Genomic DNA, 19293 nt, shown 5'->3' with positions numbered 1-19293 from the left:
CATGATAAAATCCAATATAAAATGTAATGTATTCACATAGCCTACCTCAAATGTAGGCTACAGCACAAACGTCCACCACCCAAATATACTCCAATATTTTGTAACATCACGTTACAAAAATAAAAACAGGGTTGCCCTGGTAAAAGAAGCGTGTCGCCTAATGTGCTTGAAAACGAGCGGAACCATCAGACTTGAGTTACATTGTTTCTTGATGTACTGTTTATGCTGGTGCGCTGCAGTGGCGCTTTGCATTTAAACGAAATATGGGGTCAAATGCGATTTTCACGTTATTACGAATATTACTCATGTCGACATCTTTAGAATATAACTGTGTGGTGTAATCTTTTGTTATTAGCAAGGCCATAGAATGTTGGTGAGTTACAGTAGCAGCTCCGAGGATGAAAGCGTTTGTTTTACAGTTCAAAGAAAACGATCAAGCAACGTTACCTGCCACGGCGAGGGCTCGCGCTTCGGCAAGAGGACCAAAGTCGAAGCTGTAAACAGGTACATGTTTGCATTTTGAGTGTGATATTTTGAACGTTTGAATGAATATTTGCATACAAAATTGCCGTTATACTTTAGCCTCGCTTTTGAAATTGTACAGTAACGTAAGCGGTTTTCCTTTTCACTAAATATAATATTTCCCATCAGCGATGTTAGTAATGAGCAAAACAAAGAATCCCTACCTGAAGGAGAGCACGGTCGCTTACCTGTACCCGATACAGTCCTGCATATGTTCCGTGAGGAGCCGTGGGTTGACGACAGCGCCAATCACGGAGGACGGCTCCGATCTTTTCAGCATGAGCCGGGGAATTGGGCCACATACGTTTTCCTGCCTTGTGAGACCTGCACTTGCACCTGCACTGACACTCACACAACACAACAAACATTGTGATTAGGCATATGGCAGTTATTCACTAGACATTCCTCAAAGCGATTGAATCCCATGAGCGTCAGAGGGTCTTACATTTTTGTTACCAGAACATGGAGAAGGGTTATGTATACCCTGGTTATGATACATAGGCTCCCTTAATTTCCTTTGAATGCTTGATATTTATATTTAAATCAACCAATTACTTGTCATATCTATTTTCTGAAAATGGAAAATACACACTCCAATTAGAGTGGCAGTTAGTGGTTGGGATCACAGTATATCTAGCCCCATCTATTGCAGGTTACCCTAGGGCCTAGCCCTAGGCCATGATGATAGGCTGAGGTGTGGAACCTCTGTACTTTTTTTGCATGGTCAATCTGTGACACTTGACTTTGTAGTGTAATTCCTCTATTGTGCTCATTAGCTCTGAAGACTGACAGTAGGCCTCTCTCTTTACCAGACACGCCAGACGAGGTATTTCTGGAGTTGCTGGATGAGATGACAGCCCTGGCTAGATCCCTGGACGTGCCCCTGACCCGTGCCGAGGAGTTCCACATCAGCCTGTCCAAAACAGTAGTTCTGCGACACCACTGGATACAGCCTTTTGTTCAGTCCATCAGAAGCAGCATGGCAGACAGCAAGGGGTGGGTGTTTTTGCTCCTCAATGGTTCCTGCTGTGATGATTGTGAGGAAGGGTGGAAAGGCTCAATAGAAGTCGCTATGAAAGGGATCTGACCCTGAGCTAGTGAGGGTCTGTACCAGGACAGATCAGAGCCACATCTATCTCAGAGTCAGTTGCTTTGTGAGTTTTGGAATTAACAAATTAAGTAAATATATATGTTTAAATCTGTGCTTAGCTCTGAAATTTGGACATCTGTATTCCTGAAAAACATGTCGGTTGCATCCAAAAAGTCTCTGTTGTCAGGTGAGTTGAAAGACCTTTGCATGACTTAACTAAACAATGCTGCTTCTGCACAGGTTCTTCTGTTTGGCTCAGAGACTGAATGTGTACTCAAACAGCGACAAGACCAGGTGCGTGCTCCATGCTTCCCCTCCCCCACAGATTCTAAGACAGTTTCAAACTGCTTTTATAACTTGCACACATCACTGCAGAAAATATTTTTTTAGTGAATGTAATTAAGTGAACTGTGGAAGGTGCCAAAATATGGATATATTGTTGGACTGATTAGGTGTGTACATGCAGGACATTTCTGGGCTTGGAAATCTCCATTGGGCATGCTCAACTTGTGGAGTTGACTAAAGTGATTGACAGAACCATGGAGGAGTTCCGCCTCACAACATTTTACCAGGTTCGAGTCCGTCACGTGTTATTCACACATGCACAGATAGACCCATACACAAAAACAATCACAAACAACACTGTCTAACTTCAGTGGCTTTATTGACAATGATCCTTCATCTCAAATAGTTGAGCCCTTCCTGTTGGTTTCACTGTTCCCGATTCACTCCTGTAATGTTTTTAGAACCCTTCCTTCCACGTGAGCCTTGGCTGGTGTGTTGGTGACCAGATTGCACAGCTCAAGTCAGCATGTCTGCCACAGCTGCAGGTAGGGGGGACTCACCTGGGTCAGACTGGCACAGCGTCGCTCACAGGCAGAATTGAGCTTTCCTTCTGAGCACCACTGCTCAAAGTTGGCCAAATATGTTCTACGCCTCACTGCTTTTTGGGTATGTGCTCATGATGTTGTCTCTGTCTCTCTTCAGAATCTTTTGGATCACCATGAAGAAGGACCCTTCCGGCTGGGGATACACTGTCATGAGCTGCGTTGCAAGACTGGAAACAAAGTCTTCTCCATTCTTTTGCAGTAATGCTAATAATCACAACCTAAACCACACTTATTTCCCTAGCTGTTACAGGTTAAAATTCTCTATTTTTAAAGTAAAGTAAATAAATCAACTGTATTTTTCACAATAAATTGAATACTTTTTTGAATGGAAGGGACAAAACTCTCAGCTTTCCCCAACTTTAACAGGCTAGAATCCTTTATTTTTAAAGTTAAGTACACTAAATAAATCCATTCGTATTTTCCTCAGTAGTTTGAATACTATTTTAAATGAAAGGGATATTGTGTGACTGAAAATACAAAGCTGTCAGCTGCATTTGATTGCTAATTCTCTATAAATAATGCCCGGTGAAGAGGAAAACCCTTGCTGGGGTAGATCTTTAGTTAAGGATTGTAGTACTGGCATGTCACAGTCATTCTCATATATAAAATGACTGGGCTGAGATAGCACAGCATTCAAATAAGTGTTTCTAAATGGCCAGTCGTATATTAGGTACGGGAAAGTTTGGAATCACGTTTGAGCTTGTAACCGTGTAGTATGTGTTTTGCTAGTGCAGTTCAGGACCCAGAATGACTAATGACTGTATACATAGCTCCATTTGAATATATATATGTTAATATTTATCCCAAACGCAACCCCCATCTCTCAGAAATATATATAGTCATTGGGACAGACAGCTTGCAAACTAAAGATGCAGCCAGAACTATTCAGGGAGTAAAACTTTTCACAACAGTGTATGGTCAATATATAAATGACATGACATCATGTGTCTCTCACACACACACACACACACACACACACACACCCAACTCCACTTATAGCAAGTGCTTTTTGACCAAAAATTGAATCGCATCAAGACGAAAGGTTGCTCTTTGGCAGATTTTTAAATATTCTCGTCCAGTAAGCGCAAACATTTGGACCAAACAAAGAATTCCAGCATTTTCACATTGATCAAATCACTTGTGGCAGTATAATTGAGCTGTGTGAAGAGTTCACTTGTCTCCACCACCCTCACTTAAGGCTCCACCATGAATCATTTAAAATATATATTTGTAAACATTAGTTACATGATTTGTCTTTCAAAACCAGCACTGGTAACATACATGCCTAGTTGAAATTAGATTTTCGTGATTAGTACGATGTTTTTTTTTTTTAAGAGTAACTAGAACACCAACAGGTCAGGAAAGACCATCAAAGTAACAACAGGCAGGTTTCAGACCATACCTGTATTTTTGTCATTACATTCTTGCAATGCAACAGATATGTGACATTGAAAAATGAGGCAAAGCCAAGACATGAACTTCCAATAAACAGGTCTACCAGAGGAATAACAATGACATCTGTTTTCAAATGGACAATTGTAGTCCCTCTAAGTAACTAGATTCTCATGGCCCAGAATTTTCAAATAAAAGACTAAACACTGCGATAAAGAGAGGGTACATTCACACCTGAAATGCTGGTGCTATAATGGCACTAACATCCAGCAGTTACCCCTCTGAAATGATAAATACTGTATGTACACCACTCACTTTAACATGATAAAAACATTAAAACCCATCACGTAACACAATCCCATGCCAATTAAGTTTGTGCACAACAGGGGCCAGACTGCTCTTTCTGACAGAGTAGAACAGAACTGAGGCACTATACATTATTATTGTACACTGACTTTAGCAAAGACTGAAACGGTTGGTTCAAATCACACATCAATCACAAATGTAGAATACCAGAAAGAGCAGGAATTAATTAAGGAGTAGCAGCAAGAGCTGGCCACACTCCATCATTAGTAATTATACATGAACTATCAGAAACATTAACTACTTGTTGATCCATTTAATCATGGCGGACCTGGTCCTGTACCAGTGACACAGTGTCTGCAGGGTCAGTGGGAGGCAGTGGCTACATCATTTTGTTCATCCAAGTGTTTCCGGGTGAAGGTGTTTCAGAGGGGTCAGGCCCAAATAGCAGTTGGCTCAGTTGGATCCAGGCCAGATCTGCCACAGCCGTGTCCTAGCTCTGCTCCAGATCAGGGCCAGACGTGCTGTGGAGTCAGCATCTACCTGGACTGATGAGGGCAATTATGGGTTTGGGGTTGTTTGACTAGGGTTTAGAGGTATAGGGCTAGTGTGGTGCAAGCCACTGAGGGTCAGGGTGACTTGAGCATTGGTCTTGATGTGAAGCACAGAGGTTGAATGGTGTGTGAGTGTATAAGTCTTTAGGGTCAAGGCTGTTTTAGCACAGCCCTGATGTAGGCCACTGTGGTTTGGTTGAGCAGCATATTTACGTGCTCATTGTCAGGGAGCTCCACAAGCTTGACAGGTTGCGTCTGCTTCCCCACCCAGCGTTTGCACTGCGTGGCGCTGCGCAGGTTCACCGTGCCGTCACCGTCCCCATTTGTCACTTCCGGCTCCCCGTCAGGGAACGCGGTGTAACGGAAAAGCTCTGCTGTGGGCACGCCGCTGCCATACAGACAGTGTATGGAGACGCCAGGAGGTTCCAGGGCGCTCACCAGGGGTTCCGTGTCCTTGCGCATCTCCCAACCATCGGGGAAGCCCACGTCCTGGAAGAAGCGTTGGTAGTCCTGCACTGTGTAGTTGGCGGTGGGAGACTGGACGAGCACCTGGTCAGCAGGCCAGGTGTTGGCGTTCGGGAACAACCAGATGGTGGAGACGGCAGTGCGCTGCTGCTGACGGATTTTTAGCGAGCTGATCACCGGGATCCGGTTGTTATCACCTGAGAGCAGAGGAACACAAAGACACACACACGGATTAGTACTTATTTGCACATACAAGATAATGTCACTAACAGAAAAATGTAAGAGACAGAGATAAAATCTTCAGGAAGTTCCGTACGCAGTTTCAAATTATATGGAAAATTAGGAGAATAGGTATAAACCGCTAATGCAAGCGCAAACTATTTTTTTTTTCATTCAACATGTTGAGATAAGTTTAACTAATCTGATTGTAAAACATGGAATGTGACTTTTGACATGCTAAATTTTATGTTGAGTAATCCTTTTGAGCCAAATTGTTATCTACTCATTTTTTGTGCTTTGAAACGTTGGCAGGTTGATTAGTTGATTTGGATGTGTGCCTGAAATCAAAATAATGTGCTATATTAGCCTTTGGCCTTTTCTGTAGTGGTTTTCACAATTTGTTTCCTTTTGCATCCATTTCTATTTGCATTTGTAAATGGGTGTTCACCGTAGAGCTTTTTAAAACATCTGTCCAAATATGGAAAGCTACTTTATAGCATCATATCTCATTTGTATAGAATCAATCAATGTTTTAATTGTGATTGGATTGAATGGAATAATTAGCTTGTGAATCATAATCAAATTAAATCCAGGCATCTGTGCCAATACCCAGTCCTACACACACACACACACACACACAAACAAGCTTCTTTTCTCACCAGAGGCCACTACTCTGATGGTCTTGGCAACACCAGCCCACGGCGCACCCAAAGAGATGAAGGTTTTGATGTATTTGTCCTTCCAGGCTTGCGGCTGCTGGTTGAGGAAGTACAGCGTGTACACGTTGCCCATGCTGTGGGCAATTAGTGCCACTGGCCGGCCTGCTTTATTGGCCATGTCCTCGATCATCTGCTGCAGAGCCAAGAAGTATGCCTTGTTTTCATCTGTGGGGAGATAACGCACGCACGCACACACACACGCATGCACACACGCACGCACACAAACACAAAAATAAATTAAAAAACATGACCATGACTGCATTTTTTTTATCAGCAAACGTATACAGCATAATGCATTACAATCCATTGTGTTCCCTTGAAATGCATACCCCTACCCTGACCATATCCTTATCTAGCATGAGCGGTTACACAGACACACTAACAGCTGACAATTTCTACAGTTCTCCGGAAAGTCACATGGCTATCACCCACAGTTGATTATCATGTGTGGTAAATTCAGTGTTCAGTGACTGCAACATTTCCAGACAACCTGTTCAAACCACGTCATGACTCCGTGCAGAGCTTGCAGTGCAAGCCAGCTGTGTCTACACAGGCCCCCTTGATTCAGCTGATTCATGCACATGCAAGTCTTGCATTCACATGCCTGAGGAGGGGTGCGAGACTTGCATCAGGTCAATTGAATGCACCCCCCCCCCCCCCCCCCCACCCCCAAAAAAGTCCACAGCTTGAATAACATTTCCATCAAATCATCTCTGAGCCTCAGGTTTCTCAATACTGTATGAGGACTCTCTTCAACAGCATTTCTACTGACACTCCACTCCAATAACCTGTAACAATAACAAACACTCCAATATCCTGTAGCAGTATTAATGTAAGACCAAACTAAATTCTAACAATACGAGCAAATATGTATAGTCTCCTCCCCCTCCAGGGCCCTGTAGTCCTCTCAGGATGCAGTGACTAACACTCCCACCATCTAGTGTATTGCTAGAATCCTACACACCTATTGACCTACTCATCTAAATCAATCATAAATGTGCTAACTAGACCCAATCCCTACAAAACTACTTAAACACACACTGCCCTTAACAAATGAGAGACTGCTTAAAGTAACACAATCATTAACAGTAATCAAACCATCTCTAAAAAAGCCAAACCTTGATCCTGATCATCTGGCTTATACAGACCTATATCCAATCCCCCTTTTCATTCAAAAATACTTGAAAAGAATAAACAAAGCACTTCTTTTCTACACAGAAACAACATCCAAGACAACCTCCAATCTGGCTTTAGAGCCAATTTCAGCACTGAGATTCTCCTACTAATTTAATCTGATCATATATGCATTTCAATACTAGTACTTCTAGACCTTAGCGCTAGACTATAGATCATATTTTACTACAAAGACTTGAACACTATGTTTGTGTACTGTGGTAGGCTGTGCACTATCCTGGCTTAGGTCTTACCTTTCTGACCATCTTCAGTTTGTACATGGCCATAATGAGTCAAACAAAAGTAAGTCATGGAGTTCCCCAAGGCTCAGTGCCTGGACCCCTGCTCTTCTCTCTGTACATGCTACCCTTAGCTACAAACAGGAAGTATGCTACGCTGATGACATCCAACTATACCCATACATGAAACCTGATACAATTATACATTTTTTACTACCTAAGAAGGAACATTGCTTGGATGATGTTAAAGCATGGATGAATAACAATTTCCTGTTCCTTTACACAGATAAAACTGAGGTTTCAGGTCCTAAACACTTGAGAATGACACCATCCTCCTAACTACTTACATGACATCTCAGATCTCACTGACATCTAACACAAGTGTCAAAGATCTTAGTGTAATTATTGACCATTTTTTTTCAGCTACACATTACTGCTAAAATCAAAAAGTCCTACCCTTAAAGCAGAAAGACTAATCCACTCATTCATGACTTTGCAAATAGACTCCTTCAATGCTCTCCGGTCCAGATGTAGCACCAACTCACTAAAGAGCCTCCAACTAACACAGAACGCTGCTGCTCACACGCTTACTAGAATTAAAAAATATGAACAAACCCCACCTATACTTGCCTCTCTCAATGTCAAAATTAGAAATAATCGAAATGGCCGAATAACCTCAAGGAATTTGTTGTCCCCTACGGCTGACCAAGACTACTTTGATCTTAGAGCCTAACCTGAGTTAGTATATAATTCCTACCCTTACCCTACTCCCCCCCCCCTCCCCAATAATATAGTGAAAATAAGTTTTAGATTACTAGACAGTGCATTGTGCAGACAATGAGTTATGTATGTGGCTTCGGTTAATTCTGTCTACTTACCATTTCATGTTTTTTTTTTTACTTCTTTTTTTAGAAAAGGGAACACAGCAAAATGCTGTTTCACTACCATCACACTATCTATACTGAAAATCACAAAACTGCAGTCTACCACTTCCCCTCAAAACTCACTTATCTGGGAGAAATATCAGGAACTTAACATGACAAAAGCGTGCCTTGACATTGACGGTTAGGGCTGGGTTTTTAATCCACAATTAGGGTTGCAAAGGGGCGGAATATTTCCGGAAACTTTTTTGCAAAAAAAAAAAATGCTATAACAGAGAACTTAAATGTAGTGAAAACAAGTCTAGGCAAGCTTAGCTGGAACCTTGAGGCATCTTGTTGGGAAAATGGTCTGCCAGAATCGTTAACCTATGACTTTCTGTTGTTCATGAACGCCTTTATAATTACCTAGCATATTGATAACTTTCAACACTGAAGCCATGTTCATTTTAATACCAAGTTTATTTGTTATTTTTATAGCAGTGAGAGTAGGATGTATCCATGTCAACACAAAAGTACACAATCACCTCGATTACTCGCGGCTGTTGGGATAAAAAAAAGCGCGAGTTGGGGGACTTATCATAAATAAAAGTAATTACTGCAAATGAAAGGCTGAGCAATAAAAACGTCACTCAAAATGCTGTGTTTCTTTGCATAGGTTGTAGCTAGCTGTTGTTAACCAAATTGACAAGTTAATGGATTCGCAACCTAGAGGATTCAGAGGAAAAACGCTAAAACAGGCTTAAGAAGCTTAACTGCTTTAATTTTACATTAAGAATTGGACTTTTTTGGGGGGGTATCATAGGGATACCTTTATTTTATTCAATATTCATGTTTTTGTTTCCCATGAAAAGCTTCCAATTTTGCAACCCTATCCACGTTCAAAAATAGCAGATAGTGAAAACTTGCTAAAATAGAGTGCTGTCCCTGACTGAATATAAGCTATCCAGCTTTAACTTAAATTTTTTTTTTTTTAAATCCTCTTAATATGCAGAACCCTGTCAGTGAAGCAGTATGTCCTGTAAATTAGAGATGGCATCTGTTTCCCAGTCCAGGCAATCAGCCAACAAAAACTCCAGAGATTCATAAATCAGCAGAACTGGTTTCTACCTGTTAGACAACTAAAGCAGTGCCATCCTGTTTATGAACACAAACAAGGTAACAAGGTAACAAAAAAGGATGTAGTGTAGATTATTCCAGGTGTTCTGTTTTGTACTGTCCTATGAAATCTAGAGTTGAGATACGTTGTGTTTTGTTGCATATTTGAGTGAGGTTATACTGTGTTAGTGTGCAGTCCTGTAGACAGCTAGTAAGTCACACCTGTAGTCTCAGCTACTAGTCTCTTTGAGAGCTCCCTTTGTGACTGAGGCTTGAGAACCGCGAAGACTCAGCTTTTTGCCATTTTTAAATCAAATACAATCTACTGTTCATACACTTCCTACAAAAGCCATTAAAGTTCTGAAGGAATACAGACACTCTGCGGCCCAGTCAGAAAGATTCCACAACCAACCAGTTGAGAAACACTTCTGAGGAAAATTGTTGAGAAGCACTACTGAGAAACATTGTCGTAATGGGCTGTTTTCCTAGAATATGACCCACTGTGCTGTGTTGCATAACTTACTTGGTGCCTTTCTCCAATCGTAGGGAGCTCCACGGATGTCATCACCTCTGACATAGCCATCGTTAACCAGCCCCTGCACTATGGCGAAAAAGTACATTCCTGCAACATACACACAGACAGTCAGGATCCCCACACACACACACACACACACACACACACACACACACACACACACAGTACTGAGTGAGAAATTAGAACTGAGCACCTCCAGATGCCAACATATGCAAACATACATACATTAGCTAAGTGTCTATGTGTATAGTTCAGTTTTTACCAACGCTGCGTTTACTGGGGTCCAGGTACTCAAGCGTGTCCGTTTTCCCAAACCCTGGCACTCTGACTTCCACTCCAACTGGAGCCTCACTGGTCCGTGTGGTGCGGTTATAGATCAACCTTCAGGAGAATACCACAACATTTATTATTCACATAAATACATACACAAAGACATAACTATATATTCATGCACCTACATACATATTTACTTTATCACATAACACAAAAAATAGTCACCATCACAAACGACATGAACTGAGACAAGAAGTGAAAATCCTCTCTTCCACTTTAGTGGTGAAAGGGTGGTTCTGGTTCAAGTCAAATTTTACTGAAGATGTAGCTACTTGCACTGTTCTACTGCCAAACATCACATTTCCATTCAGACTGATCTGTGTCTCACACCAATAACTTGCCAGTACAGGCTTAAGTCATCTGAAAGTGTTACGTTACACAGAATAAATGTTGAATATTGCTTTTATTCAAGTGTTTCTGATGGCCATGTACATTTGTGTGGTAGTGTGAGTTACAGTGCGTGTGTGTGTGTGTGTGTTGGGGGGGGGGGTTATGGAGTATGGATGTAGCCTACCTGATGTTGTCGATCCAGCAGTCTATGGCTACTGGTACCAGCAACTCAAGGTTGAGCCAGAGTGTGAAGTAGTCATCGGTCTTCTTGTAGCAGATGTAGTGGACCACACTGGGCTTGTCCAGCTTCGCCTCCAGCTGGTTGCCCAGGTCGCCTGGAACTACAGCACCATTCGGTTACAGGCATCAGGACCCAATTCAACTTTACACAAACTTTAACACCCTTGGCAATTGTAGTTCTATAAAAAAGCCCCCCTTTGAGAAAAAAAAGTACAACAACAACACAACAAAGTCTCACATCTTACCTGCAATTCAAGAAAGAAATACAGATGCCCATAAGCCTTTGCACTGAACATTACTTCTACGTTTGAACTTTTTCCATTTAATTTCACCAATCAATAAACTTAAATATTTTATCGCTCAAACATTTTTGTAATTTTATTAGATCAGAGCTCTTGTTTAAAACATCAAACATGTGGATGATCAATCCATACAATGTTCAATGTGCATCCAAAGGCTGTTCAGATCAAGGTCCTTCAATCTGAAGTTTAATTACAAGTAGTAGAATAGACTATTCACTTCTCCAAAAGCCTTCCTCATGGTGTCTTCTTCATGCAATGTTCATGCTGTATTCGCAATAAGGCTAGTCATCCTTCTACTGTAACATATAATCTAAACGCTAGGCCCTGACCATATTATATTTAGTAGCCTAAAAAGTAGGCTACAAACTCATTACAAACTATGTTAGTTATTGGCAGTGGTGTAGTCCAGGGTATACGCAGGTATACGGAGTATACCCACTTATTTTTCAGTCAGCATTGAGTATAACGACTTCTCTAAACAGGCCGTTTATCCTGTGCTGTATGGGCTGCTTAAAAAAATAGCCAAATGTACAGTATACCCACTTCTCCATGGACCACTACACCACTGGTTATAGGCTACTGTGCTGTAACAGCACTGCCATACAAAATTAGCCCTGTTGCTGGCTTTTCTTTTTTCACTCTGAGCCCACACCCCATACTTGGAACTGCATAAGGAGGCAACATTGACATCGGAGCCCAGTGCGCCATTATTGCTTCATTGTAACTGATTTCAGATTAAATACACACACACCACATCATTCATTATAAAGGGATGGCTAATGTGAACCCAAGAAAACACTAGTTGATACTTTTCGTCCATCATGAGCAACAGACTTAATTTAACGGCCATCTCACAGATCAATTATGCCTTATCTCATGAACAGATTTTCAATATTCTAACCTCAAGTAGCCCTAAAACAGTTAAAAAACAAACCTATGTTCGTGCTGGACCCTGACCCTAATGGCCGAGTGGCCTCTCTGAAGATAAGTACTTTGTGGCCAATCAATCATATGCTGATCAAACAGATTCAGTTGCTCCCCCAAACACATTCAATTCCTGAAGTAACCAACTGTGAGTGCGCCGGACAAACTGTACCCCGATGAAAGCACATGTGCTTAACAAGTTTACTGCCTTCTAATCGGCCCGGGAATGATACCTGGGAGCGAAAGAGCCCAAAGGCTGGAATAATAATCGTGCATTCAGACGTAACCGCACGAATACCTAAAAGATAACTTTCCCACAAAATCTTTTCACCTCTATCTTCTGACTACACCATCACAAAGCTGATTCATGGGTAACTAAATACAAGCTATCGGGGTGGATAAAATAGCTAAATATCAACCACAACTCCTGTGTCTACCTGCTGCCTAAGCGAGAGAATATATAGAGGTTATGATTACGCTTTGAATTAGAGAGTTACATTGTATTTTCTCCAACAAATCCTAGGAAACAACAGGCTGTGGCTGTGGGTGGCGGACATGCAGCCTCAGTCGTGGGTCATATGACCACTGTCATATGATAGATCCTAAACAACAAGTAGCCTACTGTAAACAGTGCCCAAGAAACAAGGACTGGGTCGACGAAACCCGTTAACCTCTATATTATCCGGTGTCACCACATCACAAATCAAACAAAAAACATAATTTGGGCAAATGTAAGCTACTTCAGCCCCCAAACATTACGGAGAAAGAGAAACGTTTCGCTAGTCGTTACGTCGGGTTAACAGAGCGCAAGTGGCTGTATGGCAATCATTCGTTAAATCGTGACTGTCTATGCAACACTGTGAGATAATCTTGCCACTGCATACATCATTTAAACTAAGTACCCTAACCATAATTCGCAAAGCTACAGTCTATAAAACACTGTATGCCACATTCTATCAGAAGTTGAGGCTATCAATTCGATATTTTGATCCTCATCGTATTGTTAAATTAATGTAGCCTAAGAACTTACTGATGATCACTGGGGTTCTGTCCGAGCATGGCTTCGCAGAAGCACATTTCAGACTTCTGCCTTCAGTGTATGAAGTCAGTCCAGCTAACAAAACAAACAGCTGGAGCACCTTCAGGAGTAAGTTGTGGCTGGACACCATCTCCATCGGAGTTGCATTACAGAGTCGACATGAGTCAACTGCTGTTTCTACACAGTCACGATACGCGACAGGAAAACAAACAGTTCGAAATCAGTGGCTTCTTGGTCGCTGGTGATGCAATTAGCGAAGTAATTATTAAACGATGAAGAGGTGTTCTGAATAATGGTCAGGCCAGAGCAGTAGACAGCCGATATAATCGTCTCTCACACAGGAAATGGGTGGGCGTGTGATTGCAGGAATACATTAATAGAATCACATATAATAGATGCATAGGCTTAATAGCCTACCTCCATGCTTAGACTAGTGATCACATCACTTTAAATACTTGCTGTTCTCGACGGTCGTTTTCAGCAGTTTTCAAGACTGTAACTTCACATTGATAATCTATAGAGATAGGGTATTGGTCTACACAGGCCACGGAATTGCTAATATTTATGGCCTACTTGTATTGACATTATTCTTCATATGTCAACGGAAATAAAAAGGACTCTCTATCATTCATAGGACTCTGCCAGTAGCTCAACTATGTAGTCACAAGTCACTAAATAATGTAAAATCGACAAATCTACAATACTTTAATCACAACACAGTTGAAAGGATAGAACATATTGGTATTCAATTCTGATCTGGATTAAATGTATACAAATGTGGGTAATTAGTAAATGTGGATGAGGATTTTTTTGGTTGCCACTTTTAAATCACTTTATGTTTGTGCATTTCACCATGTCTGAATGTGTGAAAACAGCATCAGCTTGTGTAACTTCCTCTCTCTGAAGTTGTCAGTCACACCTCGTCACATCACAGCATAGTGCATGTGTATGTATACATATAAGATTCATACATGAATATCATATGGTCTAGGAGACCACTAGCTTATCATCACGGGACAAACAAGACCTCCTACCAGCCAGTCAACCACATATCATTGGTGCTGGAGGGAACCATGAAAGGAAGAGGTGTATTTGTTTTGCTGAGACTTATACTGAGCCCATGGATTTTTCAGTTGAACATAAGAAGCTAAACAAGAACAGCTAAGCAATATCACATTTCAGTTGTGTTTAGTTACTGTCTTATCAGATAGACCTAAACCTCTCCCCCTGTGTGATGTGTGGTTGCAAGTGAACTCCAGGCCCTATTTAGTGCACAAAAGAGCCCATAGTAGTTGATTACATTAAGCAAATAAAATCAATAGGTGATGATATAACAAAGTTCAAATTGTACTCTCTATCAAAAGAATATTGGTGTTATTTTCCTTATTTTTTATTTCTACATACTCCATACCTTTTGCACTGCAGTCTGTGGAGTCAATCACAGGAAGGATTTTATATAAAAGTCCAGGTATATAAAAATGATTTTGTATATTGAATTGAAATAAAAATATATTCCACACATACTATAAAAAGAAACAGTTTGTATTTTAGGCATCTAAAATAATCCATCTTCAACACCACGGAAAAACAACACATGTAACACATACTGTACAACAGAGGCTGAAAAGATTCAGAATGTAAGAGTCTGTAGGACTGTGTAAAGAAGGAACACTTTCTCCTGCTTGATACCTGTTTAAACCGCTGTCTCGCTAATGTGTGTGTGATGTTAGCTTTGAGTAACCAACAGAGAAGTTTACTCCAACACTCATTAGCATTGTACACATGTACACTCATTATAGCCAGTGATCTCTATTTAAGAGTGCTGATTCTGCCTCCACGTAGGCCTGATCTAAGGTGGGGAGAGAGGGGGCTAATCTGTGGGCGACTGATCTGTGGGCGACTGGCTCTCGTTCTGTGGGCGGGGGGCCTGTGTAGGATAGAGGTCGTATGCGCTGAACACCTCGTCCCTGTGCTCCCCCTCCAGGATCCTCTGGATCATGAGGAGAACCCTGGGGTTGAAGACAATGTCCAGGTGGGGCAGGCCCCTCAACTCTTTCACATGGACCGCTTGCTCCTGCTGGCCCTCCCAGCGCTTGCACAGGCCCATGCTCCGGCTGTCCACTGTATCGTCACCGTCACTGTAGATCATGTCCACTGGGTCGGCGTTGGGGAATTGGTCATCGTACACGTAGGTGACCGGTGTGGGGAGCCCCACTCCATAGAAGCAGTACACCTCCACGCCAGGTGGGGTCAGTCCGGCTGTGATGTTTCTGGTGCCCTCCCACATGTACCAGCCATCCTCAAAGTTGATGTCCTGGAAGAAGCGCTTGTAGTCCTGGTTGGTGTAGTTGAAGGAGGGGGTGGAGACGAATGTGTGGTCCTTTGGCCAGGCTTCCTCTGAAGGGACCATCCATGGGTTTGTGGTGGTCATCCGCTGCTCCTCTCGGATCTTTATGTTGGACACCAGAGGGATGCCATCGTTCTCACCTACACAAACCATACATTCACTTATTCTGCCTCAAGTGAGCAGTGTAGTCAATCTACACACTCAAGACGAGACCAACTTCGCATACCACATAAAATGGATTAGAAACAGGAAGCTGTTCTTGCATCATATCCATGTATACCATTAATTTGGTAAGAAAGAAAATGACCTCAACACTTAGAGTATATAATTCTATGGGTACATTGAAAAGGCAATTATTACCAATATGCTTGTGCATTCAGTGCATCTTATAAGCACTGCTCTATCTTAATCGATCATGCATGTAAATTACTTAAGAACTTTCTGACGACTGCAACTCCAGTTTGAACATTTCCATGAAATAAGGCCTATGTAAGAAACAGTCAGAAGCTGAGAGAAACGAATTCTGCATTAGATATGTCTGTGTGACAATAAAAGTCTGCTGGCTCTAGAGAAGGCCTTTCATGTTTTTAAGTTGCAGCTTGAATTTGGTGGTGCCGGCTGGATGACGAAGAAGAAGAAGTAAGAGGAATCAGTGGTTGCTGTCTGTGGCCAAACATTTGGTGTTCTGAGAAGTTTAAGAACCCAGCTTCTGACAAATAGAGGATCATACTTATTATTTAGCACAAGAAAAAGCAAGGAAGCGTGAAGCCTTGTTGTTAAAGAAGCGAAAAATATGAAGCAAACAGTCCCAACCATCCCAACCTGACAATTAAATAATTATTCACAATAACAGATTTTTGGTTGGTGCGTTATGGTTCATTGCCCAGCCTTATTCTGGATCATAATTGATCAGGCTCGGATCTGGCGCAGCTCCGGTCCAGACACAGCTTATCTATGAGATGGTTCTGAGGGCTCTATACCTGAAGCCAGAGACAGCGGCTATATGAGATGGTTGTGAGGGCTCTATATCTGAAGCCAGAGACAGCGGCTATATGAGATGGTTCTGAGGGCTCTATACCTGAAGCCAGAGACAGCGGCTATATGAGATGGTTCTGAGGGCTCTATACCTGAAGCCAGAGACAGCGGCTATATGAGATGGTTCTGAGGGCTCTATATCTGAAGCCAGAGACAGCGGCTATATGAGATGGTTCTGAGGGCTCTAAACCTGAAGCCAGAGACAGCGGCTATATGAGATGGCTCTGAGGGGTTTATACCTGAAGCCAGAGACAGCGGCTATATGAGATGGCTCTGAGGGCTCTATACCTGAAGCCTACAGACAGCTACTATATGAGACGGCTCTGAGGGGTTTATACCTGAAGCCAGCACTCTCAGAGGCTTGACGGCACCCCCCCATGGTGCCCCCAGGGATATAAAGCTCTTGATGTACTTGTCCTTCCAGGCCTGGCTCTGCTGATTCAGGAAGACCAAAATGTAGTTGTTGCCCATGCTGTGGCCCAGCAAGTGGACAGGCTGCTGGTACTGATCATGCATCTCCTCAACCAGGCCCTTTAACTTAGTGAAGTACTGCTCCTGTTCATCTGCAGGGGGAGACAGAGGAGAAGCTAATTCAATGTGCCTGTATGTTTAGGCACCATAGAATTCCTATGATATATATTATGGTGTATATTCTGGTGTAAAGTGAGTAGTCTCTCTGTGTGTGTGTGTGTGTGTGTGTGTGTGTGTGTGTGTGTGTGAGTGTGTGTGTGTGTGTGTGTGAGTGTGTGTGTGTGTGTGTGTGTGTGTGTGTGTGTGTGTTTGTGTGTTTGTGTGTCTGTGTGTGTGTGTGTGTGTGTGTGTGTGTGTGTGTGTGTGTGTGTGTGTGTGTGTGTGTGTGTGTGTGTGTGTGTGTGTGTGTGTGTATATTTGCATGTATGTTTGTCAGAATATTTACATACTTGGTGCAATCCTCCAGTCATAAGGAGCTGCTCGAACCGTCTCATTGCGAACATACCCAATGTTGACCAGATGCTGGACCATGGTGTGGAAGTAACCTGGGAAAGGTAAGCTTAATTTAGCAGGAGCTCCACTTCATGGATGGAGACATGCCAAAAGAGTCTGGGGTTTAGGGTGTCTGTGCTTACCTGCTAATCTGTTTGTATCGAGGAACTCCACTGGATACGTCTGCCCAAAGCCAGGCACTCTCACCTCCACACCAGGGGCATTGGTTGTCTTACGTGTGGTCTTGTTGTACACAATCCTGTGAGAGACAGAGGCAATGTTTATTGAACAAATTATTGATTTTACTTGACCTAGAATACAACACCATACAAAATATATAATGTATTTACAATGTGGTCCTAATGGCAAGTTAAAACGGACATACATGTACACTAAAATACTACACCATGCAATTCAGTAGCACTTTATTATATATACATTCAGTCTACCATATTATAGAGTTAAATCAACAATTATGTTTCATGGTACTACATCAAGACTACATACAGAATACCATGGCATACATTATGTTACATCTGGACTAAAGTGCACCCGGCATTCAGTATGAAGAGAATCGCTGGGAAGTAAGCCATATTGATTTTAGAGGATTGCGTAATGCTGCCACATGATGATTTTTCAAGTGAAGCAATAGAACAGTGTTGTTCCATTACTATGTCCCCTCTTCTGTGTAAATCAGTGTTCACTTATTTAGCATTAAAGTAAGGTAACTTGAGTTGACCTTATGCTTGCCCAGCCAGTAAAGCGTCCAACTGCCTGCTCCATTTATTTAAATACTCCCTGTAATAGAGGTCATAAACACTGAGGACACAGTTTGCATGAATCACTACAGTAGTCTGATTTCATAGGCTTCATTCTCTCCCACCTGATATTGTCAATCCAGCAGTCTATGCCAACTGGCATGAACATGTTCAGGTCTATCCAGAGAGTAAAAAAGTGGTCGGTTTTCTTGTAACACATCCAGTGTACCAGGGTGGGTTTATCAATCTTCGCTTCCAGCTGATTTCCTAAATTTCCTGGAACTAGAACAAGGATGAAGTCACTGACCCACTATAAGTCGTGAAACATTCATGATTTGACAAACCCCAAGGTAACAGTGAGCTTTAAATGAACACACTAACAGTGACATCGCCTACTGAATTGGCTGTCACCCGAAAATCCAGTTCAATGATCACATTCATCCCCCACACTTATTATCTATTAAACATGGCGCTACAATCTTACAAAGCCTACGCTACTTAGCATTCTAGGTTATTAACTGCTCATGCGAGTTGTACTTCAGGAATCTAACTTGGCGACAGAACTCTTACCTATAATAACCGGCGGAGTGTTGTTGCTTGCAGTATGAGGTTTTGCAGCTGGAGGGAAAATTACATTGAAAAGCCAAAATCCTGTAGACTGTTGAATAGCTAACATTAAAATGACCGCGAGTAAGGGGTGAGAGAATGCCATCTCGTGCCGCTACAATAAGTTCTTTCTCACAGGGCCAGACTCTGCGCTATTAATGCTGTCAGCTCTGACCGGGGGACTAAGGGGGCGGCATGGGTACGTTCAGTACAAACGTCAGTTCAGGAGGTCAACACGGGCAATCGAACCGCCGCTGTTCGTATACAGAATTCCATGTTGTTACCATAAAAATGGATTCGTCTCCGCTCATCTGAAAACACATCCACATCACTGCGGAA

The 19293-nt window shown here is 42.2% G+C and overlaps 3 protein-coding genes across 3 annotated transcripts; 1 reads left to right on the top strand and 2 right to left on the bottom strand.

Annotated features, from left to right (window-relative positions):
* Positions 1 to 238: 238 nt before the first annotated feature.
* usb1 (U6 snRNA biogenesis 1) lies at positions 239 to 2791 on the top strand. The gene is made up of 7 exons (XM_080842981.1): positions 239 to 504; positions 652 to 839; positions 1335 to 1518; positions 1853 to 1906; positions 2079 to 2184; positions 2359 to 2442; positions 2600 to 2791. The coding sequence occupies exons 1-7, from the start codon at positions 368 to 370 to the stop codon at positions 2702 to 2704; spliced, it is 858 nt and encodes a 285-aa protein (XP_080699107.1). The 5' UTR covers positions 239 to 367; the 3' UTR covers positions 2705 to 2791.
* An 877-nt stretch (positions 2792 to 3668) lies between these two features.
* pla2g15 (phospholipase A2, group XV) lies at positions 3669 to 13381 on the bottom strand (the record flags this gene model as incomplete). Its single annotated transcript, XM_080841698.1, has 6 exons — positions 3669 to 5413; positions 6095 to 6319; positions 10066 to 10164; positions 10340 to 10458; positions 10925 to 11081; positions 13237 to 13381. The coding sequence occupies 6 exons, from the start codon at positions 13379 to 13381 to the stop codon at positions 4902 to 4904; spliced, it is 1257 nt and encodes a 418-aa protein (XP_080697824.1). The 3' UTR covers positions 3669 to 4901.
* A 1734-nt stretch (positions 13382 to 15115) lies between these two features.
* lcat (lecithin-cholesterol acyltransferase) lies at positions 15116 to 19060 on the bottom strand (the record flags this gene model as incomplete). Its single annotated transcript, XM_080842289.1, has 6 exons — positions 15116 to 15732; positions 16966 to 17190; positions 17548 to 17643; positions 17734 to 17849; positions 18474 to 18630; positions 18919 to 19060. The coding sequence occupies 6 exons, from the start codon at positions 19058 to 19060 to the stop codon at positions 15116 to 15118; spliced, it is 1353 nt and encodes a 450-aa protein (XP_080698415.1).
* Between the last annotated feature and the right edge of the window lie 233 nt (positions 19061 to 19293).

Source organism: Sprattus sprattus (assembly GCF_963457725.1).
Source record: "Sprattus sprattus genome assembly, chromosome: 7".
Taxonomy (NCBI): Eukaryota; Metazoa; Chordata; class Actinopteri; order Clupeiformes; family Clupeidae; genus Sprattus; species Sprattus sprattus.
This window is presented reverse-complemented; position numbering and strand designations above follow the sequence as displayed.